We start from the raw sequence: 26,735 nt of genomic DNA, 5'->3' as shown, positions 1-26,735 counted from the left end.
GGCAAGAATGACAATACATCAGAATGACAGAAATTGATACTCCAAAAAAGGTACTGAGGTAGTACAGCACTAATAAGGATGGGTAATGATTAAGAAAATATAAAATTTGAATGAGCAACTACTCCACATTACTTGATTACTTCAGTGAATCCTGAAATAAAATGACCCTTGAAAGCAAGAAAAAACTAATTATTTAGAGCTTCTACAACACTTAAATATGGTTTCCAGCGGATGGATAGACATACACCTGTTTCGCTTACACGTCAGACTCCTCAGAATTTTGCATTATATTGCTCTCATTAACAAACTTAAGACTTGAAGTTTCCAACCTACAAACCAAAACATGATACGATCTGTAAGAAATCCATTTACTTGAATTTTAATTAGCAGATTTACAAATTGAACTTAAGAGTTTGATAGCATAAAGATTTGCTACAGACATGCTTGTGTATGTTAGGATCCAACAAAAACCAAAGGGAACACATCACATCACTGTCCAGAAAATCTAAGTTAACAAATTAACAGCATACCATCAACAGTGGAGTGCTTCTCCTCAATGGCATATCCAAATTTAGTGTTAGCATTGTCATATTCAAGTTTAGTATTACCATTGTGGTTGCATCTGATTATCATCTTACCATGTCGAAACAGGTATCACACACAACCGCTCAGTATATTCAGTTGGTTAGTGAAATCTTTTATCAGTGTGACAATACTAAAATGCCCATTTATTGATCTGCTGTAGTCATACCTATGTCAAACAGTCCATTCTACCCTTCTATCGTTTCTCAACTATGCTAAATAAAACAACCAAGCTATATAGCAGTACATCCTAACCACAAAAAAGAACTTGCTAATTATTGCGACGTGTCATAATACCTCAAGGTGTTATAGTGTTAAAGTTCTGTATAAGACACCTTGTTCTAATAGTAATATTGGATTGAGGTGGCACACACGAGGGAGGGGGCGAGAGAGAGAGAGAGAGAGAGAGAGAGAGAGAGAGAGAGAGAGAGAGAGAGAGAGAGAGAGAGAGAGATTGTTACCGAGACATATTGAGTTACCATTCTTACGTCCTTGCCAATTCTCGAGCTGTGGAGCAGCTGCGGGTTATTGTGTTGAGCGCCTTGTGGTTGTGGTATATGGAGCGATGATCACAAAGTTAGGATAGTGTGGCCTGAGCTACCTTCTCTTCAGTCGATGCTTATGTTGGGACAAGATTGTCATCGGAGATGTACGTCCGGGATTGCAATTGTCATTGTAGCCTTGGAGTATCCATTTTGATCCATGCTTAGATGATGCTGTGTTGACACTCATAAAAGGCCCACGGCTTGTAGGCTTGTAGCAGCACATGGTTTGGCATGGGGACAATGATCTGCTGCTGCTCATATGAAGCAAGGCAAGTAAGAATAAAAAAGGATGTTTACCTAATGCACAGATGCTCGTACAAATGCAAGATAGCACTGTTGAGTTTTTTTTACATAATGGTGTCCATCGACCATCGTCATGGTGTTGTATGCTGTCAGTATGGCAAGTCATTTTCTCCTGCAGCCTGGTCAGCACTATGCCAGAAATTATAGGGCAAGATCAACTGCATTTGCCAGAATTTATAGTGCAAGATAGACTAAAATTTCAGCTATCAGTCTGCACCATGCTAGAATTTATACAGCAAGATCGACTAAATTTCATCTATAAAGTTATTAGCTTAACATCCAATTACACATTATGACAACATGCAGCATGCTCACTATATGATATCAACATCCCAAAACCAAAGCTTTGTTGCCCTCCTTTTCTCCAAGGTCTCAAAATATGGGTTTAAGATGGTAACAACCAACCACACACCGGTCAATAAAATGAGCCATAACAAAGCCATACCATACTAAACCATAGCTAGCTGGTCATAATTTGCAATGTCGCGTATCATTTAAACACAGAGGAAATAGAAGAAAATTATAGAGCAGAGGAAACCCTCGACGGGAAGGGAAAGTTAGATTCTGCAAACAGCAGCGTCAAAAAAGATTCTGCAAACAGGAATCAAGCCAAGCTAACTGAACATGTGAACAGATGAATTTCATTAATTTTCAGTGCTACTATTGATGGCGAAAGAAAAATGTCAGTCAACAGAGATAGTACATGTAGTATTGAAGAGAAACATAAATAATCTAAAATCCTATAGTCGATCGACATTTTGGTCCTTTACAAATGCAGAAAAAATATATCCTATCATGTCCCACAGGCTATAGTTGTCAGAAAACCCGACTCGGAAAACACACTCCTATATTACTATATATAAACGGGAACAACAAGTAAATAGTTATAATCCGTAGTGGATGAATACAAAAGAGATACATGTATTGCAAGGTGCATCAGTACTTCAAAATAATCATTTTTTACCTGAGAGCTTGTGTGGTTTCTCAAAAAGGCAACCAACATCCATTACTCAAACATTATTGCAGCGTCTTCCATCCTAGTAGGACTCACTGAATGTTAAAGTATTCCTTTTGTTCATAGACTTTGTATAGGAAAGTGACCAGATATCCCATCGAATCACTTGTGTATAAATTCGGTTGGGAATGTCCTGATTTTCCTTGATTCTCAAGGCTTGTATATCTTATCTATTGGTAATACAATCCGCCCTTGAAGAGGCGTGACTTACAGCCATATTCACTTGTTTTTCTCTGAAGATCACACACTGGAAGAGAATATCAAAGGGATGAATTAAGGGCGAGGTTGAAATAACAACAACAAATGATCACTGACGGTACGTTACTAACTGGAAAAAAAAGAGCACTGAGAAAAAAAATGCGATCAGTTACCTACTCATTAGACAACTGCCATGTCCTATGTATGTCCTTATACCTGCACAATGGATGATGAGAGAGAACTGATGTTCAGCAGTTACATTAACACGTGCAAATCAGGAAGGACTGACAGAATTTTTCAGCAAGAAATGAAATCCCTTGTAGCGTAACTGAAACCATCTCCACAATGAAAGGGGGCGTCCTCCATAACTCCATGATTGGTCCGGAAGCCACAGCTGATTCAACATCGTCAACTCAGTGGATCCGCACGGGAATAGCAGCGACTGTGCGGCAGCCTGGAAGACGCCGTCAATCCTGGGGCTGTTGCGGATGGCCGGCGGCTGTGAAGGGGCTGGACCCGTGAGACAACATCGAGGTGCTCGCGAGAGGGGATGAGGGGAGGAGACATACCTGCTTGAGACGGCGGGAACCACTGGGTCTCTTTCCCGTCATGGATTTGGTCGCCATCACGCCATATAGATTGGATCCGGCTGCCGCGCCTTGGTTGGAGTAGCTGGCTGGAGGAGGGTGGAGAAGCCGGGCCGGAAGGACGTGCGGCAGCTGCGTGCGGCACCAGTTTGGTTGCGCACAGGGGAGATGGAGGGGACGGCGCGACCGCAGGGACGGGGACTCCGGCCTCCGGGAGGTGGCCGAGATGACGGGCATGGGTGGGCGAGGAAGACGGGCGTGGATTGGGGGACTCGATCTGAGGGAAGCAATTTATAGGAGCAAAACAGCGGTGAAGCGGCGAGAGGTGATTACACGGGATCCTTCGAGAGACCAAATGAAATATCGCTAGAGGAGAAATACTGACCAAAGAGCATAACCGCTTCACTCTAGGCGTGTCAGGGCAAAAATTCCAACATGACAGCGACAACAACACGCAACGAAAATGATCGACGCAAAAGAAGCACAGCCTGCCCCACATGCAGTAAAAAAAACACTAAGCCAATCAAAGCGATCGCTACACTCGTTCAAAAAATTTGAAACAAATAACTTAACACACAAGGCATTTGTACACCCCCGTGTACCAAACAAATAGCACGTGCCACAACCATAATTCATCATGGGTCATTTTCATCCAAGTGTATGAATATTAGAGCGAAAACCTTGCCAGATATAGAGGCTTGGGTATATTGGTCTGTTCTGGAGTCTGGAGTCCGTGCTACCACACAGCAAGCATCATTTGCTTGATCTTAGCTAGGTAGTGGTGTGCATGGGTTGAGTGTCATTTTAGTTTTTTTTTATCATATATTTCCTCCGTCACAAAATTAGTGTCTTTGATTTAGTTCAACTTTAGGATGGAGGAAAGTTTTACTAGATCAAAGACATTTATTTTGGGACAGAGGAAGTATCAGATATAGCTGCATGTAAAATGCTTCTGAAACATTCTATTGTCAGCAAGACTGTAAAGTTTGGCTAGTTTTAATTGAAAATTTGGGATATGTGTCCCCTTAATATTGGTGTGTGTCAGTGGTGTATCTATGTAATATCAACATATAATTCTTTCAGTCAAATCTTAATTTGTCGCTCCTAGTAAGGTGTACTGTTAATGTTCATACGATTTCTTACTCGCGGTGATGCAGATTGACTGGGGGAATCAACCTGACTTACTCGAATTTTTTTATCGAGTTTTAGTTTGTCGGTTCATTAGCAGTACAGATTCATTAACATGCCCGAGTATGTTCCAACACAGGAACTAAAAAAAAAACTACAACGTACTTATGTTTGCTGTTGTTGGTTTGGCAAACTCTTCATGCACCAACACAGGAACTCACTTGAGCTCACAAAAAGAAACCCAGGAGCTCACTTGCAGCGAATCCAAGAGTTTTGGTTGAGTTTGCAGTTGTTATATGCTACTGCACTCAACTACACAATCTAGTTAGATTGGAAAATATTGTAGTTCTAGCAAGGAAAAGAAAACCACAACTATTAAAAAAAGTTTGCAGAACCAATTATTATATCTATAAATAAAAAATATAAAAAGTCACTGAAATGCCAAGAATAGTTTTTGAGTTGCCATGGAAGAAATAAGTGTTCTTGGCTTGACCACCTCAGATCATCCACAATTAGTTAATGAGTTTGCTTCGGTAACCCCCCCCCCCCCCCCCCCCCAACATCTTTAGAAAACTTTTCAGAATTCTATTTGGATTAAAGTTGGAGATTAGAAGTTACCCCTTCAATAAAAAAAGATTAGATTGTTCTGTTCTCTTGTTTTATCCATTGGGAGAGTATATGGATTCGAATTAGTTCATAGTGAATGTACGAGAAAACTCTTTTTAAGTAACTTTAAGATTCGTGTAAGCTTTTAAGGGGTTGTACTAAAGCAATAGGTTGTTTACCTTTTCACCACTGTTAGGTCTTAGCAGGCCGCTTCCGCGTACAAACGCACAACACTTTAGGGCATTTGATCGTGTGTTCCGCGGGTACTCTTTATATCAGACATGTAAAAAAGCACATCATTCTTACAAATTGTGAAGTTCTGGAATGGTTGGATGGTTAGAGGTCTTGAATCACCTGTGGATGAAGGACAGCCGTCAAATTTGTGGTTGGCCCTACCGCATGCATGGTTTACATTTCATGCAAACGGAAGTGCCACATGGTTAGCCACCTTCAATTAATAGATTTTCTGTTTTACTAAAAGGGTTTTGTTCACACTTGATGTCGTGTTGGTGCGGTAAACCTACCTTCAACATGAGCATGTGTCGATGCACATATGTGCAAACATCATTAATTCTTTCTTGCATCGGTTTCAAAAGTAATGATGCTTGTCGAGTGTGTGCACATTGCATATAATACAACCTAGAAAAGCTAGTGATTCCATGATTGTTCTTATCTCGTGCAAGATTTGGAAGAGAAATAATATGGGTTTCCGATAACCTAACTGTATGTCTTCCATCCTCATGCAAAAGATTACGGAAGAACTTGACGTTTGGTTCGGCTGACGCTCGACATCTCTCTATTTTAATGAACAACCATGGCATTTTAATGAACAACCATAGCATGTCATTGATTGCCAAATGCGTTAAATGAAAATTCATGGGCATATTTTCCCAGAGTAGGTTGTCTGTATTAACGTAATTAGGATTTTCATGTTGTGCATGTGTTGTATGAATATAGCAGTCCCAAGGAAATAGAAAGAAAGGTGGTAGGAGAACCCCTAAGCAAAAAGGGTAAAAACTAGGATGATTTTTATTTTAAGTTGTTATTTTCTCTATGTGTTTAGTCATAGGGATGTCACACTATTAAGGTTCCCAAAAAATAGACTAGGTAGAGATGAAGTTGGGATTCAAATTGACCAAACTCCCCCTAATAGAAATTGAGCATCTTCTAGAAGATCCTCAACTGCGAGAGGCCCAATGAGCATACGAAGAGTCCACCAGATGGCATCCGGACCTTGGCACTGGGACGGAGGAAAATTGTACTAAATCAAAGATACTTATTTTGGGACGGAGGAAGTACTAGATAGCTGCATGTAAAATGCTTCTGAAACATTCTATTGTCAGCAAGACTATAATGTCCGGCTAGTTTTAAGAATTTGGGATATGCGTCCCCTTAATATTGGTGTGTGTGTGTCTATGTAATGTTGACATATAATTCTTTCAGACAAAGTTTAATTTGTCGCTCCTAGTAAGGTGTACTGTTAACATTCATACGATTTGTTCCTCGCGGTAATGCAGGTTGACTGGAGCAAGCAAGCTGACTTACTCGAAATTTCATATCGAGTTTTAGTTTGTTGATTCAATATGTTGGGTAACGTTGCAGAAAACAAAAAAAATTCCTACGTTTCACCAAGATCAATCTATGGAGTCAACTAGCAACGAGAGGAGAGTGCATCTACATACCCTTGTAGATCGCGAGTGGAAGCGTTCAAGAGAACGGGGTTGATGGAGTCGTACTCGCCGTGATCCAAATCACCGATGACCAAGTGCCGAATGGACGGCACCTCCGCGTTCAACACACGTACTGAGCAGATGACGTCTCCTCCTTCTTGATCCAGCAAGGGGGAAGGAGAGGTTGATGAAGATCCAGCAGCACGACGGCGTGGTGGTGGATGCAGCAATGATCGCAGCAGGGCTTCGCCGAGCTTCTGCGAGAGGGAGAGGTGTAGCAGGGGAGAGGGAGGCGCCAAGACTTGAGGTGTGGCTTCCCTCCCTCCCTCCCCCCCCCCCTTTATATAGGACCCCTAGGGGGGTGCGCCGGCCCTAGGAGATGGGATCTCCTAGGGGGGCGGCGGCCAAGGGGGTGGAGTAACCCCCCCCCCCCCCCCAAGGCAAGTGGAGGCGCCCCCTCCCCTAGGGTTCCCAACCCTAGGCGCATGGGGGGGGCCAAGGGGGGCGCACCAGCCCACCAGGGGCTGGTTCCCCTCCCCACTTCAGCCCATGGGGCCCTCCGGGATGGGTGGCCCCACCCGATGGACCCCCGGGACCCTTTCGGTGGTCCCAGTACAATACCGATGACCCCCGAAACTCTCCTGATGGCCGAAACTGCACTTCCTATATATAATTCTTCACCTCCGGACCATTCCGGAACTCCTCGTGACGCCCTATATATTCTTCACCGAACCTTAAGTGGGGAGGGGAATCATACCGATAGACAAAGGGAATTGTATACGGGATTGATTAAGTCCTTGACATCGTGGTTCATCCGATCAGATCATCATGGAACATGTGGGAGCCAACATGGGTATCCAGATCCCGCTGTTGGTTATTGACCGGAGAACGTCTCGGTCATGTCTGCATGTCTCCCGAACCCGTAGGGTCTACACACTTAAGGTTCGATGATGCTAGGGTTATAAAGGAAGTTTGTATGTGGTTACCGAATGTTGTTCGGAGTCCCGGATGAGATCCCGGACGTCACGAGGAGTTCCGGAATGGTCCGGAGGTAAAGATTTATATATGGGAAGTCCTGTTTTGGTCACCGGAAAAGTTTCGGGGTTTATCGGTAACGTACCGGGACCACCGGGAGGGTCCCGGGGGTCCACCAAGTGGGGCCACCTGCCCCAGGGGGGCCACATGGGCTGTAGGGAGTGCTCCTTGGCCTACATGGGCCAAGGGCACCAGCCCCACTAAGGCCCATGCGCCTAGGAGGTGGAGAGGGGGCAAACCCTAAGGGGATATGGGCCTTAGGGCCCATATTGGTGCGCCTCCCTCTCCCATCCCCTCTTGGCCACCCCCTTGTTCCCCATCTAGGGCTGCCGCCCCCCCTAGGGGTGGGAACCCTAGAGGGGGCGCAGCCCTCCCCTTCCCCTATATATATGAGGCCTAGGGGGCTGCCCACACACGGATCAAATCTCTCTTGGTGCAGCCCTGCGTCTCTCCTTCCTCCTCTTCTGTGGTGCTTAGCGAAGCCCTGCAGGATAGACACGCTCCTCCATCACCACCACGCCGTTGTGCTGCTGCTGGATGGAGTCTTCCTCAACCTCTCCCTCTCCCCTTGCTAGATCAAGGCATGGGAGACGTCACCGGGCTGTACGTGTGTTGAACGCGGAGGTGTCGTCCGTTCGGCACTTGGTCATCGGTGATTTGGATCACGACGAGTACGACTCCATCAACCCCGTTCACTTGAACGCTTCCGCTTAGCGATCTACAAGGGTATGTAGATGCAACTCTCCTTCCCCTCGTTGCTGGTCTCTCCATAGATAGATCTTGGTGACACGTAGGAAAATTTTGAATTTCTGCTACATTCCCCAACAGTGGCATCATGAGCTAGGTCTATTGCGTAGATTCTATGCACGAGTAGAACACAAAGTAGTTGTGGGCGTTGATATTGTCCAATCTGCTTACCGTTACTAGTCCAATCTTGTTTCGACGGCATTGTGGGATGAAGCGGCCCGGACCAACCTTACACGTACGCTTACGTGAGACCGGTTCCACCGACAAACATGCACTAGTTGCATAAGGTGGCTGGCGGGTGTCTGTCTCTCCCACTTTAGTCGGATCGGATTCGATGAAAAGGGTCCTTATGAAGGGTAAATAGCAATTGGCATATCACGTTGTGGTCTTTGCGTAGGTAAGAAACGTTCTTGCTAGAAACCCATAGCAGCCACGTAAAACATGCAAACAACAATTAGAGGACGTCTAACTTGTTTTTGCAGGGTATGCGATGTGCTGTGATATGGCCAAAGGATGTGATGAATGATATATGTGATGTATGAGATGATCATGTTCTTGTAATAGGAATCACGACTTGCATGTCGATGAGTATGACAACCGGCAGGAGCCATAGGAGTTGTCTTAATTTATTTATGACCTGCATGTCAACATAAACGTCATGTAATTACTTTACTTTATTGCTAACCGTTAGCTGTAGTAGTAGAAGTAATAGATGACGTGACAACTTCAAGAAGACACGATGATGGAGATCATGATGATGGAGATCATGGCGTCGTGCCGGTGACAAGATGATCATGGAGCCCCAAGATGGAGATCAAAGGAGCTATATGATATTGGCCATATCATGTCACTATTATTTGATTGTATGTGATGTTTATCATGTTTATACATCTTGTTTACTTAGAACAGCGGTAGTAAATAAGATGATCCCTTACAACAATTTCAAGAAGTGTTCTCCCCTAACTGTGCACCGTTGCTAAAGTTCGTCGTTTCGAAGCACCACGTGATGATCGGGTGTGATAGATTCTAACGTTCACATACAACGGGTGTTGACGAGCCTAGCATGTACAGACATGGCCTCGGAACACATGCAAACACTTAGGTTGACTTGACGAGCCTAGCATGTACAGACATGGCCTCGGAACACAGAAGACCGAAAGGTTGAGCATGAGTCGTATAGAAGATACGATCAACATGAAGATGTTCACCGACGTTGACTAGTCCGTCTCACGTGATGATCGGACACGGCCTAGTTGACTCGGATCATGTAATCACTTAGATGACTAGAGGGATGTCTATCTGAGTGGGAGTTCATAAGATGAACTTAATTATCCTGAACATAGTCAAAAGGATTTTGCAAATTATGTCGTAGCTCACGCTATAGTTCTACTATTTAGATATGTTCCTAGAGAAAAATTAATTGAAAGTTGATAGTAGCAATTATGCGGACTAGGTCCGTAGACTGAGGATTGTCCTCATTGCTTCATAGAAGGCTTATGTCCTTAATGCACCGCTCAGTGTGCTGAACCTCGAACGTTGTCTGTGGATGTTGCGAACATCTGACATACACGTTTTGATAACTACATGATAGTTCAGTTAAACGGTTTAGAGTTGAGGCACCAAAGACGTATTGAAACGTCGCGAAACATATGAGATGTTTTGAGGGCTGAAATTGGGATTTCAAGCTCGTGCCCACGTCAAGAGGTATAAGACCTCCGACGATTTTCTTAGCCTGCAAACTAAGGGAGAAAAGCTCAATTGTTGAGCTTGTGCTCAGATTGTCTGAGTACAACAATCATTTGAATCGAGTGGGAGTTAATCTTCCAGATAAGATAGTGATGTTTCTCCGAAGTCATTACCACCAAGCTGCTAGAGCTTCGTGATGAACTATAATATATCAGGGACATATATGATGATCCTTGAGATATTCGCGATGTTTGACACCACGAAAGTAGAAATCAAGAAGGAGCATCAATTGTTGATGGTCAGTGAAACCACTAGTTTCAAGAAGGGCAAGGGCAAGAAGGGATACTTCATGAAACGGCAATTCAGCTGCTGCTCTAGTGAAGAAACCCAAGGTTGAACCCAAACCCGAGACTAAGTGCTTCTGTAATAAGGGGAACAGCCACTGGAGCAGAACAACCCTAGATACTTGGAAGATGAGAAGGCTGGAAAGGTCGGTAGAAGTATATTGGATATACATTATGTTAATGTGTACTTTACTAGTACTCCTAGTAGCACCAGGGTATTAGATACCGGTTCGGTTGCTAAGTGTTAGTAACTCGAAATAAAAGCTACGGAATAAACGGAGACTAGCTAAAGGTGAGCTGACGATATGTGTTGGAAGTGTTTCCAATGTTGATATGATCAAACATCGCACGCTCCCTCTACCATCGAGATTTGTGTTAAACTTAAATAATTGTTATTTGGTGTTTGTGTTGAGCATAGACATGATTGGATTATGTCTATCGCAATACGGTTATTCATTTAAGGAGAATAATGGTTACTCTGTTTATTTGAATAATACCTTCAATGGTCTTACACCTAAAATGAATGGTTTATTGAATCTCGATCGTAGTGATACACATGTTCATGCCAAAAGATAGTAATAATAGTACCACCTACTTGTGGCACTGCCACGTAAGTCATATCGGTATAAAAACGCATGAAGAAGCTCCATGTTGATGGATCTTTGGGCTCACTCATTTTTGAAAAGTTTGAGACATGCGGACGATGTCTATTGGTGTATATGCATGAAGAAACTCCATGCAAATGGACCGTTTTGTACTCACTTGATTTTGAATCACTTGAGACATGCAAATCATACCACATGGGCAAGATGACTGAAAGTCTCTGTTTCAGTAAAATGGAACTAGAAAGCAACTTGTTGGAAGTAATACATTTTGATGTGTGCAGTCCAATGAGTGCTGAGGCATGTAGTGGATATCGTTATGTTCTTACTTCACAGATGATTTGAGTAGATGTTGAGTATATTTACTTGATGAATCACGAGCCTGAATTATTGAAAGGTTCAAGTAATTTCAGGGTGAAGTTGAAAGATCGTCGTGACAAGAGGATAAAGTATCTATGATATGATCATAGAGATGAATATCTGAATTACGAGTTTGGCATAGAATTAAGACATTGTGGAAATTGTTTCACAACTGATACAGCCTGGAACACCATAGTGTGATGGTGTGTCCGAACATCATAACTGCACCCTATTGGATATGATGCATACCATGATGTCTCTTATCGAATTACCACGATAGTTTATGGGTTAGGCATTAGAGACAACCACATTCACTTTAAATAGGGCACCACGTAATTCCGATGAGATGACACCGTATGAACTGTGGTTTAGAGAAACCTAAGCTGTCATTTCTTAAAAGTTTGGGGCTGCGACGCTTATGTGAAAAAGTTTCAGGCCGATAAGCTCGAACCCAAAGCGGGTAAATACATCTTCATAGGACACCCAAAATAGTTGGGTATACCTCCTGTCTCAGATTCGAAAGCAATAAATGATTGTTTCTAGAATCAGGTCCTTTCTCGAGGAAAAGTTTCTCTCGAAAGAATTGAGTGGGAGGATGGTGGAAACTTGATGAGGTTATTGAACCGTCTCTTCAACTAGTGTGTGACAGGGCACAGGGAGTTGTTCCTGTGGCACCTACACCAATTGAAGTGGAAGCTTATGATAGTGATCATGAAACTTCAGATCAAGTCACTACCAAACTTCGTGGGATGACAAGGATGCCTACTACTTCAGAGTGGTACGTAATCCTGTCTTGGAAGTCATGTTGCTAGACAACAATGAACCTACGAGCTATGGAGAAGCGATGGTGGGCCTGGATTCCGATAGATGGCTCGAGGCCATAAAATCCGAGGTAGGATCCATGTATGGAAACAAAGTGTAGACTTTGATAGAACAGCTCGATGGTCGTGAGGCTGTTGAGTATAGATGGATTTTAAAAGGAAGACGGACAATGATGGTAAGTATCACCATTAAGAAAGCTCGACTTGTCGTTAAGATGTTTTTCCGAGAAGTTCAAGGAGTTGACTACGATGAGACTTTCTCACTCGTAGCGATGCTAAGAGTCTGTTGGAATTATATTAGCGATTACTGCATTATTTATGAAATCTTGCAGATAGGATGTCAAAAAACATAGTTTCCTCGACTATTTTCTAAGGAAAGGTTGTATGTGATACAACCGGAAGGTTTTGTCAATTCTGAAAGATGCTAATAAGTATGCAAAGCTCCAGCAATCCTTCTAAGGACTGGAGTAAGCATCTCGGAGTTGGAATGTATGCTTTGATGATGATCAAAGATTTTGGGTTTATACAAAGTTTATGAGAAACTTGTATTTCCAAAGAAGTGAGTGGGAGCACTATAGAATTTCTGATGAATATATGTTGTTGACATATTTTTAATCAGAAATGACGTAGAATTTCTGGAAAGCATATAGGGTTATTTGGAAAGTTTTTTTCAATGAAAACCTGGATTAAGCTACTTGAACATTGAGCATCAAGATCTATGAGGATAGATCAAAACGCTTAATAGTACTTTCAAATGAGCACATACCTTGACATAATCTTGAAGGTGTTCAAGATGGATCAGTCAAAGAAGGAGTTCCTGCCTGAGTTGTAAGGTATGAAGTTAAGACTTAAAGCTCGACCACGGCAGAATAGAAAGGACGAAGGTCGTCCCCTATGCTTAAGACATAGGCTCTACAGTATGCTATGCTAAGTACCGCACCTGAAGTGTGCCTTGCCATGAGTCAGTCAAGGGGTACAAGAGTGATCCAAGAATGGATCACAGTAGAGCGGTCAAAGTTATCCTTAGTAACTAGTAGACTAAGGAATTTTTCTCGATTATGGAGGTGGTAAAAGAGTTCGTCGTAAAGGGTTACGTCGATGCAAGCTTAACACCTATCCGGATAGCTCTGAGTAGAGATACCGGATACATATAATGGAGCAACAATTTAGAACGTGGTAGCTACATCTAGGAGATGACATAGAGATTTGTAAAGCACACACGGATCTGAAAGGTTCAGACCCGTTGACTGAAACCTCTCACAAGCATAACATGATCAAACCCAGAACTCTTTGGGCGTTAGTCACATGGGGATGTGACCTTGAGTGTTAATCACATATCGATGTGAACTGGATTATTGACTCTAGTGCAAGTGGGAGACTGTTGGAAATATGCCCTAGAGGCAATAATAAATAAGTTATTATTATATTTCCTTGTTCATGATAATCGTTTATTATCCTTGCTGTAATTGTATTGATAGGAAACTCAGATACATGTGTGGATACATAGACAACACCATGTCCCTAGTAAGCCTCTAGTTGACTAGCTCGTTGATCAATAGATGGTTACGGTTTCCTGACCATGGACATTGGATGTCGTTGATAACGGGATCACATCATTAGGAGAATGATGTGATGGACAAGACCCAATCCTAAGCCTAGCACAAGATCGTGTAGTTCGTATGCTAAAGCTTTTCTAATGTCAAGTATCATTTCCTTAGACCATGAGATTGTGCAACTCCCGGATACCGTAGGAATGCTTTGGGTGTATCAAACGTCACAATGTAACTGGGTGACTATAAAGGTGCACTACAGGTATCTCCGAAAGTGTCTGTTGGGTTGGCACGAATCAAGACTGGGATTTGTCACTCCGTGTAAGCGGAGAGGTATCTCTGGGCCCACTCGGTAGGACATCATCATAATGTGCACAATATGATCAAGGAGTTGATCACGGGATGGTGTGTTACGGAACGAGTAAAGAGACTTGCCGGTAACGAGATTGAACAAGGTATCGGGATACCGACGATCTAATCTCGGGCAAGTATCATACCGATAGACAAAGGGAATTGTATACGGGATTGATTAAGTCCTTGACATCGTGGTTCATCCGATCAGATCATCGTGGAACATGTGGGAGCCAACATGGGTATCCAGATCCCGCTGTTGGTTATTGACCGGAGAACGTCTCGGTCATGTCTGCATGTCTCCCGAACCCGTAGGGTCTACACACTTAAGGTTCGATGACGCTAGGGTTATAAAGGAAGTTTGTATGTGGTTACCGAATGTTGTTCGGAGTCCCGGATGAGATCCCGGACGTCACGAGGAGTTCCGGAATGGTCCGAAGGTAAAGATTTATATATGGGAAGTCCTGTTTTGGTCACCGGAAAAGTTTCGGGGTTTATCGGTAACGTACCGGGACCACCGGGATGGTCCCGGGGGTCCACCAAGTGGGGCCACCTGCCCCAGGGGGCCACATGGGCTGTAGGGAGTGCTCCTTGGCCTACATGGGCCAAGGGCACCAGCCCCACTAAGGCCCATGCGCCTAGGAGGTGGAGAGGGGGCAAACCCTAAGGGGATATGGGCCTTAGGGCCCATATTGGTGCGCCTCCCTCTCCCATCCCCTCTTGGCCGCCCCCTTGTTCCCCATCTAGGGCTGCCGCCCCCCTAGGGGTGGGAACCCTAGAGGGGGCGCAGCCCTCCCCTTCCCCTATATATATGAGGCCTAGGGGGCTGCCCACACACGGATCAAATCTCTCTTGGTGCAGCCCTGCGTCTCTTCTTCCTCCTCTTCTGTGGTGCTTAGCGAAGCCCTGCAGGATAGCCACGCTCCTCCATCACCACCACGCCGTTGTGCTGCTGCTGGATGGAGTCTTCCTCAACCTCTCCCTCTCCCCTTGCTGGATCAAGGCGTGGGAGACGTCACCGGGCTGTACGTGTGTTGAACGCGGAGGTGTCATCCGTTCGGCACTTGGTCATCGGTGATTTGGATCACGACGAGTACGACTCCATCAACCCCGTTCACTTGAATGCTTCCGCTTAGCGATCTACAAGGGTATGTAGATGCAACTCTCCTTCCCCTCGTTGCTAGTCTCTCCATAGATAGATATTGGTGACACGTAGGAAAATTTTGAATTTCTGCTACGTTCCCCAACAATCCCAATACCTCGTTCAGTCTCGTTACCGGCAAGTCACTTTACTCGTACCGTAATGCATGATCCCGTGATCAACCACTTGATCACATTGAGCTCATTATGATGATGCATTACCGAGTGGGCCCTGAGAGATACCTCTCCGTCATACGGAGTGACAAATCCCAGTCTCGATTCGTGCCAACCCAACAAACACTTTCGGAGATACCTGTAATGTACCTTTATAGTCACCCAGTTACGTTGTGACATTTGGCACACCCAAGGCACTCCTACGGTATCCGGGAGTTGCATAATCTCATGGTCTAAGGAAATGATACTTGACATTCAGAAAAGCTACAGCAAACGAACTACACGATCTTTGAGCTAAGCTTAGGATTGGGTCTTGTCCATCACATCATTCTCCTAATGATGTGATCCCGTTATCAATGACATCCAATGTCCATAGTCAGGAAACCATAACTATCTTTTGATCAACGAGCTAGTCAACTAGAGGCTCACTAGGGACGTGTTGTGGTCTATGTGTTCACACATGTATTATGATTTCCGGATAACACAATTATAGCATGAACAATAGACAATTATCATGAACAAAGAAATATAATAATAACCATTTTATTATTGCCTCTAGGGCATATTTCCAACAGTCTCCCACTTGCACTAGAGTCAATATTCTAGTTACATTGTGATGAATCGAACACCCATGCAGTTCTGGTGTTGATCATGTTTTGCTCTAGGGAGAGGTTTAGTCAACGGATCTGCTACATTCAGGTCCGTATGTACTTTACAAATCTCTATGTCTCCATTTTGAACACTTTCACGAATGGAGTTGAAGCGACGCTTGATATGCCTGGTCTTTCTGTGAAACCTGGGCTCCTTGGCAAGGGCAATAGCTCCAGTGTTGTCACAGAAGAGAGTCATCGGGCCCGATGCATTGGGTATGACTCCTAGGTCGGTAATGAACTCCTTCACCTAGACTGCTTCTTGTGCTGCCTCCGAGGCTGCCATGTACTCCGCTTCACATGTAGATCCCGCCACAACGCTTTGCTTGCAACTGCACCAGCTTACTGCCCCACCATTCAAAATATACACGTATCCGGTTTGTGACTTAGAGTCATCCAGATCTGTGTCGAAGCTAGCATCGACGTAACCCTTTACGGCGAGCTCTTCGTCACCTCCATAAACGAGAAACATGTCCTTAGTCCTTTTCAGGTACTTCAGGATATTCTTGACCGATGTCCAGTGTTCCATGCCGGGATTACTTTGGTACCTTTCTACCAAACTTACGGCAAGGTTTACATCAGGTATGGTACACAGCATAGCATACATGATAGACCCTATGGCTGAGGCATAGGGGACAACACTCATCTTTTCTCTATCTTCTGCCGTGGTTGGGCTTTGAGCTGTGCTCAATCTCGTACCTTGCAATACAGGCAAGAACCCCTTCTTTGACTGATCCATTTTGAACTTCTTCAATATCTTGTCAAGGTACGTACTCTGTGAAAGACCAATGAGGCGTCTCGATCTATGTCTATAGATCTTGATGCCTAATATATAAGCAGCTTCTCCAAGGTCCTTCATTGAAAAACACTTGTTCAAGTAGGCCTTTATGCTTTCCAAGAATTCTATATCATTTCCCATCAATGGTATGTCATCCACATACAATATGAGAAATGCTACAGAGCTCTCACTCACTTTCTTGTAAATGCAGGCTTCTCCATAAATCTGCATAAACCCAAACGCTTTGATCATCTCATCAAAGCGAATGTTCCAACTCCGAGATGCTTGCACCAGCCCATAAATCGAGCGTTGGAGCTTGCACACCTTGTCAGCATTCTTAGGATTGACAAAACCTTCCGGCTGCATCATATACAATTCTTCCTTAAGGAAACCATTAAGGAATGCCGTTTTGACGTCCATTTGCCATATCTCATAATCATAGAATGCGGCAATTGCTAACATGATTCGGACGGACTTCAGCTTCGCTACAGGTGAGAAAGTCTCATCGTAGTCAACCCCTTGAACTTGTCGATAACCCTTAGCGACAAGCCGAGCTTTATAGATGGTCACATTACCATCCGCGTCTGTCTTCTTCTTAAAGATCCATTTATTTTCTATGGCTCGCCGATCAACGGGAAAGTCAGTCAAAGTCCATACTTCGTTTTCATACATGGATCCTATCTCGGATTTCATGGCTTCTAGCCATTTGTCGGAATCCGGGCCCGCCATTGCTTCTTCATAGTTCAAAGGTTCACCGTTGTCTAACAACATGATTTCCAATACAGGGTTGCCGTACCACTCTGGTGCGGAACGTGTCCTTGTGGACCTACGAAGTTCAGTAGCAACTTGATCTGAAGTTTCATGATCATCATCATTAACTTCCTCTCTAGTCGGTGTAGGCACCTCAGGAACATTTTCCTGTGTTGCGCCACTTTCCGGTTCAAGAGATAATACTTCATCGAGTTCTACTTTCCTCCCACTTACTTCCTTCGAGAGAAACTCTTTCTCTACAAAGGATCCATTCTTGGCAACAAAGATCTTGCCTTCAGATCTGAGGTAGAAGGTATACCCAATAGTTTCTTTAGGGTATCCTATGAAGACGCATTTTTCCGACTTGGGTTCGAGCTTTTCAGGTTGAAGTTTCTTGACATAAGCATCGCATCCCCAAACTTTTAGAAACGACAGCTTAGGTTTCTTCCCAAACCATAATTCATACGGTGTCGTCTCAACGGATTTCGACGGATCCCTATTTAAAGTGAATGCGGTAGTCTCTAAAGCATAGCTCCAAAATGATAGCGGTAAATCGGTAAGAGACATCATAGATCGCACCATATCTAATAGAGTGCGATTACGACATTCGGACACACCATTACGCTGAGGTGTTCCAGGCGGCGTGAGTTGTGAAACTATTCCACATTTTCTTAAGTGTGTGCCAAATTCGTGGCTCAAGTATTCTCCCCCACGATCTGATCGCAAGAACTTGATTTTCCTGTCACGTTGATTCTCAACCTCACTCTGAAATTCCTTGAACTTTTCAAAGGTCTCAGACTTGTGTTTCATTAAGTATACATACCCATATCTACTCAAGTCATCAGTGAGAGTGAGAACATAACGATAGCCACCGCGAGCCTCAACACTCATTGGACCGCACACATCAGTATGTATGATTTCCAATAAGTTGGTTGCTCGCTCCATTGTTCCTAAGAACGGAGTCTTGGTCATTTTACCCATGAGGCATGGTTCGCACGTGTCAAATGATTTGTAATCGAGAGATTCCAAAAGTCCATCTGCATGAAGCTTCTTCATGCGTTTGACACCTATGTGACCAAGGCGGCACTGCCACAAGTATGTGGGACTATCATTATCAATCTTACATATTTTGGTACTCACACTATGAATATGTGTAGCATTACGCTCGACATTCATTAAGAATAAACCATTCACCATCGGAGCATGACCATAAAACATATCTCTCATATAAATAGAACAACCATTATTCTCGGATTTAAATGAGTAGCCATCTCGAATTAAACGAGATCTTGATACAATGTTCATGCTCAAAGCTGGCACTAAATAAAAATTATTGAGGTTTAAAACTAACCCCGTAGGTAAATGTAGAGGTAGCGTGCCGACGGCGATCACATCGACCTTGGAACCATTCCCGACGCGCATCGTCACCTCGTCCTTCGCCAGTCTCCGCTTATTCCGCAGCTCCTGCTTTGAGTTACAAATGTGAGTAACTGCACCGGTATCAAATACCCAGGAGCTACTACGAGTACTGGTAAGGTACACATCAATTACATGTATATCACATATACCTTTCGTGATGCCGGCCTTCTTGTCCGCTAAGTATTTGGGGCAGTTCCGCTTCTAGTGACCACTTCCCTTGCAATAAAAACACTCAGTCTCGGGCTTGGGTCCATTCTTTGACTTCTTCCCGGCAGCTTGCTTACCGGGCGCCGCAACTCCCTTGCCGTCCTTCTTGAAGTTCTTCTTACCCTTGACTTTCTTGAACTTAGTGGTTTTATTCACCATCAACACTTGGTGTTCCTTTTTGACTTCTACCTCTGCTGATTTCAGCATTGCAAATACTTCAGGAATGGTCTTTTCCATCCCCTGCATATTGAAGTTCATCACAAAGCTCTTGTAGCTCGGTGGAAGCGACTAAAGGATTCTGTCAATGACCGCGTCATCCGGGAGATCAACTCCCAGCTGAGTCAAGCGGTTATGCAACCTAGACATTTTGAGTATGTGCTCGCTGACAGAACTATTTTCCTCCATCTTACAGCTGAAGAACTTGTCGGAGACTTCATATCTCTCGACCCGGGCATGAGCTTGAAAAACCATTTTCAGCTCTTCGAACATCTCATATGCTCCGTATCTCTCAAAACGCTTTTGGAGCCCCGGTTCTAAGCTGTAAAGCATGCCGCACTGAACGAGGGAGTAATCATCAGCACGTGTCTTCCAAGCGTTCATAACGTCTTGTTCTGCAGGGAAAGCATGTGCTTCACCTAGCGGTGCTCGTAGGACATAATCTTTCTTGGCAGCTATGAGGATGATCCTCAGGTTCCGGACCCAGTCCGTATAGTTGCTGCCATCGTCTTTCAGCTTGGTTTTCTCTAGGAACGCGTTGAAGTTGAGGACAACGTTGGCCATTTGATCTACAAGACATATTGTAAAGATTTTAGACTAAGTTCATGATAATTAAGTTCATCTAATGAAATTATTCAATGAACTCCCACTCAGATAGACATCCCTCCGGTCATCTAAGTATAACATGATCCGAGTCAACTAGGCCGTGTCCGATCATCACGTGAGACGGACTAGTCAACATCGGTGAACATCTTCATGTTGATCGTATCTTCTATACGACTCATGCTCGACCTTTCGGTCTTCTTTGTTCCGAGGCCATGTCTGTACATGCTAGGCTCGTCAAGTCAACCTAAGTGTTTGCATGTGTAAATCTGTCTTACACCCGTTGTATGTGAATGTTGGAATCTATCACACCCGATCATCACGTGGTGCTTTGAAACAACGAACTGTCGCAACGGCGCACAGTTAGGGGGAACATTTTCTTGAAATTATTATGAGGGATCATCTTATTTACTACCGTCATTCTAAGTAAACAAGATGCAAAAACATGATAAACATCACATGCAATCAAATAATAGTGACATGATTTGGCCAATATCATATAGCTCCTTTGATCTCCATCTTGGGGCTCCATGATCATCTTGTCACCGGCATGACACCATGATCTCCATCATCATGATCTCCATCATCGTGTCTCCATGAAGTTGCTCGCCAACTATTACTTCTACTACTATGGCTAACACGTTTAGCAATAAAGTAAAGTAATTTACATGGCGTTTCTCAATGACACGCAGGTCATACAAAAATAAAGACAACTCCTATGGCTCCTGCCGGTTGTCATACTCATCGACATGCAAGTCGTGATTCCTATTACAAGAACATGATCTCATACATCACATATATATCATTCATCACAACTTTGGCCATATCAGATCACATGACACTTGCTGCAAAAACAAGTTAGACGTCCTCTAATTGTTGTTGCAAGTTTTACGTGGCTGCAATAGGGTTCTAGCAAGAACGTTTTCTTACCTACGCCAAAACCACAACGTGAATTGCCAATTTCTATTTACCCTTCATAAGGACCCTGTTCATCGAATCCCATCCGACTAAAGTGGGAGAGACAGACACCCGCCAGCCACCTTATGCAACTAGTGCACGTCAGTCGGTGGAACCGGTCTCACGTAAGCGTACGTGTAAGGTTGGTCCGGGCCGCTTCATCCCACGATGCCGCCGAATCAAGATAAGACTAGTAATGGCAAGCAAATTCACAATATCGACGCCCACAACTACTTTGTGTTCTACTCGTGCATAGTAACTACGCATAGACCTAGCTCATGATGCCACTGTTGGGTAACGTTGCAGAAAACAAAAAAATTCCTACGTTTCACCAAGATCAATCTATGGAGTCAACTAGCAACGAGAGGAGAGTGCATCTACATACCCTTGTAGATCGCGAGCAGAAGCATTCAAGAGTACGGGGTTGATGGAGTCGTACTCGCTGTGATCCAAATCACCGATGACCAAGTGCCGAACGGACGGCACCTCCACGTTCAACACACGTACGGAGCGGATGACGTCTCCTCCTTCTTGATCCAGCAAGGGGGAAGGAGAGGTTGATGAAGATCCAGCAGCACGACGGCGTGGTGGTGGATGCAGCAATGATCGCAGCAGGGCTTCGCCGAGGTTCTGCGAGAGGGAAAGGTGTAGTACGGGAGAGGGAGGCGCCAAGACTTGAGGTGTGGCTGCCCTCCCTCCCCCCCCCTTTATATAGGCCCCCTAGGGGGTGCGCCGGCCCTAGGAGATGGGATCTCCTAGGGGGGCGGCGGCCAAGGGGGTGGAGTAACCCCCCCAAGGCAAGTGAAGGCGCCCCCTCCCCTAGGGTTCCCAACCCTAGGCGCATGGGGGGCCCAAGGGGGGGCGCACCAGCCCACCAGGGGCTGGTTCCCCTCCCCACTTCAGCCCATGGGGCCCTCCGGGATGGGTGGCCCCACCCGGTGGACCCCCGGGACCCTTCCGATGGTCCCAGTACAATACCGTGACCCCTGAAACTCTCCCGATGGCCGAAACTGCACTTCCTATATATAATTCTTCACCTCTGGACCATTCCGGAACTCCTCGTGACGTCCGGGATCTCATCCGGGACTCCTAACAACTTTTAGGTTACTGCATACCCATATCTCTACAACCCTAGCGTCACCGAACCTTAAGTGTGTAGACCCTACGGGTTCGGGAGACATGTAGACATGACCGAGAAGCCTCTCCGGTCAATAACCAACAGCGGGATCTGGATACCCGTGTTGGCTCCCACATGCTCCATGATGATCTCATCGGATGAACCACGATGTCGAGGATTCAATCAATCCGTATACAATTCCCTTTGTCAATCGGTATGTTACTTGCCCGAGACTCGATCGTCGGTATCCCAATACCTCGTTCAGTCTCGTTATCGGCAAGTCACTTTACTCGTACCGTAATGCATGATCCCGTGATCAACCACTTGATCACATTGAGCTCATTATGATGATGCATTACCGAGTGGGCCCTGAGATACCTCTCCGTCATACGGAGTGACAAATCCCAGTCTCGATTCGTGCCAACCTAACAAACACTTTCGAAGATACCTGTAATCTACCTTTATAGTCACCCAGTTACGTTGTGACGTTTGGCACACCCAAGGCACTCCTACGGTATCCGGGAGTTGCACAATCTCATGGTCTAAGGAAATGATACTTGACATTCAGAAAAGCTACAGCAAACGAACTACATGATCTTTGAGCTAAGCTTAGGATTGGGTCTTGTCCATCACATCATTCTCCTAATGATGTGATACCGTTATCAATGACATCCAATGTCCATAGTCAGGAAATCATGACTATCTTTTGATCAACGAGCTAGTCAACTAGAGGCTCACTAGGGACGTGTTAGGGTCTATGTGTTCACACATGTATTACAATTTCCGGATAACACAATTATAGCATGAACAATAGACAATTATCATGAACAAAGAAATATAATAATAACCATTTTATTATTGCCTCTAGGGCATATTTCCAACACAATAGCAGTACAGACTCATTAATAGGCCCGAGTATATTCCAGCTACAACGTACTTATGTTTGTTGTTGTTGGTTTGGTAAGCTGTTCATGGACCAACACAGGAACTGACTTGAGCTCACAAAAAGAAAAACAGGAGCTCACTTGCTGCGAATCCAAGAGTTGTGATTCAGTTTGCAGTTGTTATATGCTAGTGTACTCAATTACACAATGTAATTAGATTGCAAAATCCTGAAGTTCTAGTAAGGAAAAGAAAACCACCACTCTTAAAATAAGCTTGCAGAACCAACTATTATATCTACAAATAAAAAAACAAAAAGCCACCGAAATGCCAGGCATCAGTCGCCGTGGAAGAAATAATTGTTCTTGGCTTGACCACGTCAGATCAGCCACCATTAGTTAGTGAGTTTTGCTTCACCCCCCCCCCCCCCCCCCCGCCCTAGAAAAGTTTACTGAGATTAGAAGTTACCCCTTCAATCAAAAATATTAGATTATTCCGTTTTCTTGTTTTATCCATTGGCAGAATGTAGGGATTAGAATTACTGATCGTGAATGTACGAGAAAACTCATTTTAAGTAACTTTAAGATTCATGTGAAGTTTTATGGGGGTTGTACTGAAGCAATAGTTGTTGACCTTTTCACCACTATCGGGGCTTAGCAGTCGCTCCGCCTATGAAAGCATAACACTTTAGGGCCATATTGAGGAGATTTTGTGTGGTTTGAGCTACATGAAATAGTTCATTTGACGCGTTATGCAGATACTCTTATGTGGGACATGCTAAAAGGCATATCATTCTTACAAATTGTAAAGTTCTTGAATGGTTGGATGGTTAGAGGTCTTGAATCGCTCATGGACAAAGGACTACCTTCAAATTTGTGGTTGGCCCTACTGTATGCATGGTTTATATTTCATGCAAACGGGAGCGCCAAATAGTTACCCACCTTCAATTAATAGATTGGGCGTTTTACTAAAAGGGTTTTGTTCACACGTGATGTCATCTTGGTGCGGTAAACCTACCTTCAAAGTGACCATGTGCTGATGCACATGTGTGCAAAAATCATTAATTGGCGCTTGCATCCGTTTCAAAAATAATGATGCTCATCGACTGTGTGGGCATTGCACATAGTGCAACCTAAAAAATATAGGGTTTCCATGATTTATTCTTATCTCATGCAAGATTTGGAAGGGACATAATAGGAGGGTTTTAATAACCTGAGTTATAAGCCTTCCATCCTCATGCAGAAGATGAACTTGATGTTTGGTTCGGCTGATGCTTGACATCTTTCTATTTTACGGAGCAACCATATCATGGCATTTATTTCCAAATGCATGAAATGAAAATTCATGGGCATATTTTCCCAGAGTAGGTTTTTTTGTATTAATAGCATGTAATTAGGGTAATAATGTTGTGTGTGAGTTGTATGAATATAAAAGTCCCAAGGAAATGGAAAGAAAGGTGGTCGTCGGAGGACCCCTAAGCAAAAAGGGTAAAAACTAGGATGATTTCGATTTTGAGTTGTTATTTTCGCTATGTGTTTATTCATAGGGACGTCACGCTATTAAGGTGCGCAAAAAATAGACTGGGTAGAGAGATGAAGTTGGGATTCAAATTGACCAAACTCCTAATAAAAATTGAGCACCTTATTGAAGATCCTCAATTGCGAGAGGCCAAATGAGCGTATGAAGAAATCGAGCATCTCCTCCACCAGATGTCTCCCCAACCTTCGCCCCGGTGCCCTCTTTCAGCCGTAGCTACATACCTCCTAAACTCAAAACTCTTATGCTTTAACGCAAATCCACACCACACCTACCAGGGCTAGCTAGTAGCATGAGTAAACAAGGAAAACATCGATTACGCTTTACATCGTTGGGCATGGAAACCAAAACGGACACACAACCGGGCAATATCAAGATGAGAAGACAACCTACACCACACCACCAGTCTTGCTAGTACTGCTCTCATTGAATTAGTAGACATGGCCGCTGACACTGGTTCATTGCAGCATGCAAAGGAAGCTGTTATGCCTACACTGCTGGATCACATCTTCTCGATCATCCTGGATCCCCATGATTTGGAGATTGACTAGTCCAAAGTCATTACATTTTCAGAGGCAGAGACACATGTGGAACTGGAGCCTGTAATAATGTTGCCCTCGTCGTGGCCCATGACGGGAATACGATGGTCTCCTTGGGCGCCAAGGAGACATAAAAGTCATTGCTCCATGATCCTATTAACCATTGCTTACATTTTATATTGCTCAGTGATGAAACATAAACATATACACCACCATGCCATATATTAGTAGGGGATTATGGGGAGGTCACAATTTTGTGTTTTCTTTTTAAAATCATAGTGCATATATTTCCTTCCTTGCGAATGATATTGCATCGGACCCACCTCTATTCCACCTTGGTTGTCATCCCTCTAGGATTCAGATGTTCCCTATGTAATTTTATTCATATAAATCATAGACAACTCTAGGCATGGGGACACTATGGATAGTCCAGCAGCACTTCGTTTAAAAGACAACATGACAAAATCCCATGAGATGAAGATTTAGTCTGATGGACCTAATAACGCTCTAATGGAACATCATCCAACGACTAATAAATTCCCAACAATTGATGTTAAACACAAATTACAAAGCATGTACATTTTCAAAAATTCATCAACTTTTTTGAAACACAATCATTTCGTAAATTTGTGATTTTTTTAAAAATGGGTACATTTTTTAAATTCCAAAATATTTTTAAAAATTGTATACAATAGTTGGAAACAAGAATATTTTTTGGTATTCCAAATAATATTTCAAATTTCTCAACAGGTTTCAAAAAGAAAAATAAAGATCAAAAATGAGAAAATGAAATAACTAAAAAGAAAAAAGAAAAATAGGAAAGAAAAAATCGTTTAGGCCTTGGCCCAACAAGGCGACCATATCGCTCCCATTGGGTGCCTTTTGGGCTGGCCCAAGTGTTCACGGATTTAAAAGAAGTTCATCAAGGGAGCCACTAGTTAACGAGCGCTCCTTCGGGAACCTCGCAACAATCAGCGTCATTTGGCGTGCTCTCAGCCATTCGTCACGTGTCGTGCTCTGGACGCTTCCTCCGAATTTTTATTTTTTATTTTTCTGCACGTGTTTTCAGCTATTTAAATGCGTTTTAAAATTTTTTCGCGAGAGTCATGGTTTTGCTTCCGCGAGAGTCACGGTCGTGCCTCTCGAAAACGAAAAAAAACACGTTTTTTGTTTTTTTTTCTTCCACGGAAGTCACGGTTTTGCTTCTGCGAGAGGCACGGTTGTGCTTTCGCGAGAGTCACGGTCGTGCTTCTCGGAAACGAAAAAAACACTTTTTCTATTTTTTTCCTTTCGCGAGAGTCACCGGTTTGCTTCCATGAGAGGCTCGGTTGTGCTTTCGCGAGAGTCACTGTCGTGCCTCTCGGAAACAAAAAAAACGCGTTTTCTATTTTTTTTTCTTTCGTGAGAGTCACGGTTTTGTTTCCGCGAGAGGCACGAGTGTGCTTTCGCGAGTGTCACGGCCGTGCCTCCTCGGAAACGGAAAAAAACGCGTTTTCTCTTCTTTCTTTTTTTCTTCCGCGAGAGTCACGGTTTTTCTTTCGCGAGAGGCACGGTTGTGATTTCGTGAGAGGCACGGAGTGCCTCTTTCGGAAAAGGAAAAAACCAGTGCTTCCGGTTCGATTTTTTCCTTCGGTTTT

General features: G+C 43.9%; 1 protein-coding gene across 4 annotated transcripts; it reads right to left on the bottom strand.

Annotated features, from left to right (window-relative positions):
* Positions 1-14: 14 nt before the first annotated feature.
* Positions 15-3,492, bottom strand: LOC123184507 (uncharacterized). 4 transcript variants are annotated; one of them, XR_006492982.1, is made up of 6 exons: positions 3,213-3,492; positions 2,973-3,142; positions 2,817-2,859; positions 2,395-2,692; positions 1,044-1,378; positions 15-329 (listed from the first exon to the last, which is right to left on the bottom strand). XR_006492982.1 is itself a non-coding variant. In XM_044596608.1 (3 exons), exons 1-3 carry the CDS (start codon positions 3,465-3,467, stop codon positions 2,817-2,819), a joined length of 468 nt encoding a protein of 155 aa, XP_044452543.1. In that variant the 5' UTR covers positions 3,468-3,492; the 3' UTR covers positions 2,707-2,816. The 4 variants fall into 4 exon arrangements, 2 of the variants coding, with proteins under 2 accessions (XP_044452543.1, XP_044452542.1); XR_006492981.1 differs by having other exon boundaries at positions 2,817-3,142; XM_044596608.1 differs by lacking the exons at positions 15-329; positions 1,044-1,378; positions 2,395-2,692 and having other exon boundaries at positions 2,707-2,859.
* Positions 3,493-26,735: the final 23,243 nt, after the last annotated feature.

The sequence above is a fragment of the Triticum aestivum genome, chromosome 2A (assembly GCF_018294505.1).
Source record: "Triticum aestivum cultivar Chinese Spring chromosome 2A, IWGSC CS RefSeq v2.1, whole genome shotgun sequence".
In the NCBI taxonomy this organism is placed as follows: domain Eukaryota; kingdom Viridiplantae; phylum Streptophyta; class Magnoliopsida; order Poales; family Poaceae; genus Triticum; species Triticum aestivum.
This window is presented reverse-complemented; position numbering and strand designations above follow the sequence as displayed.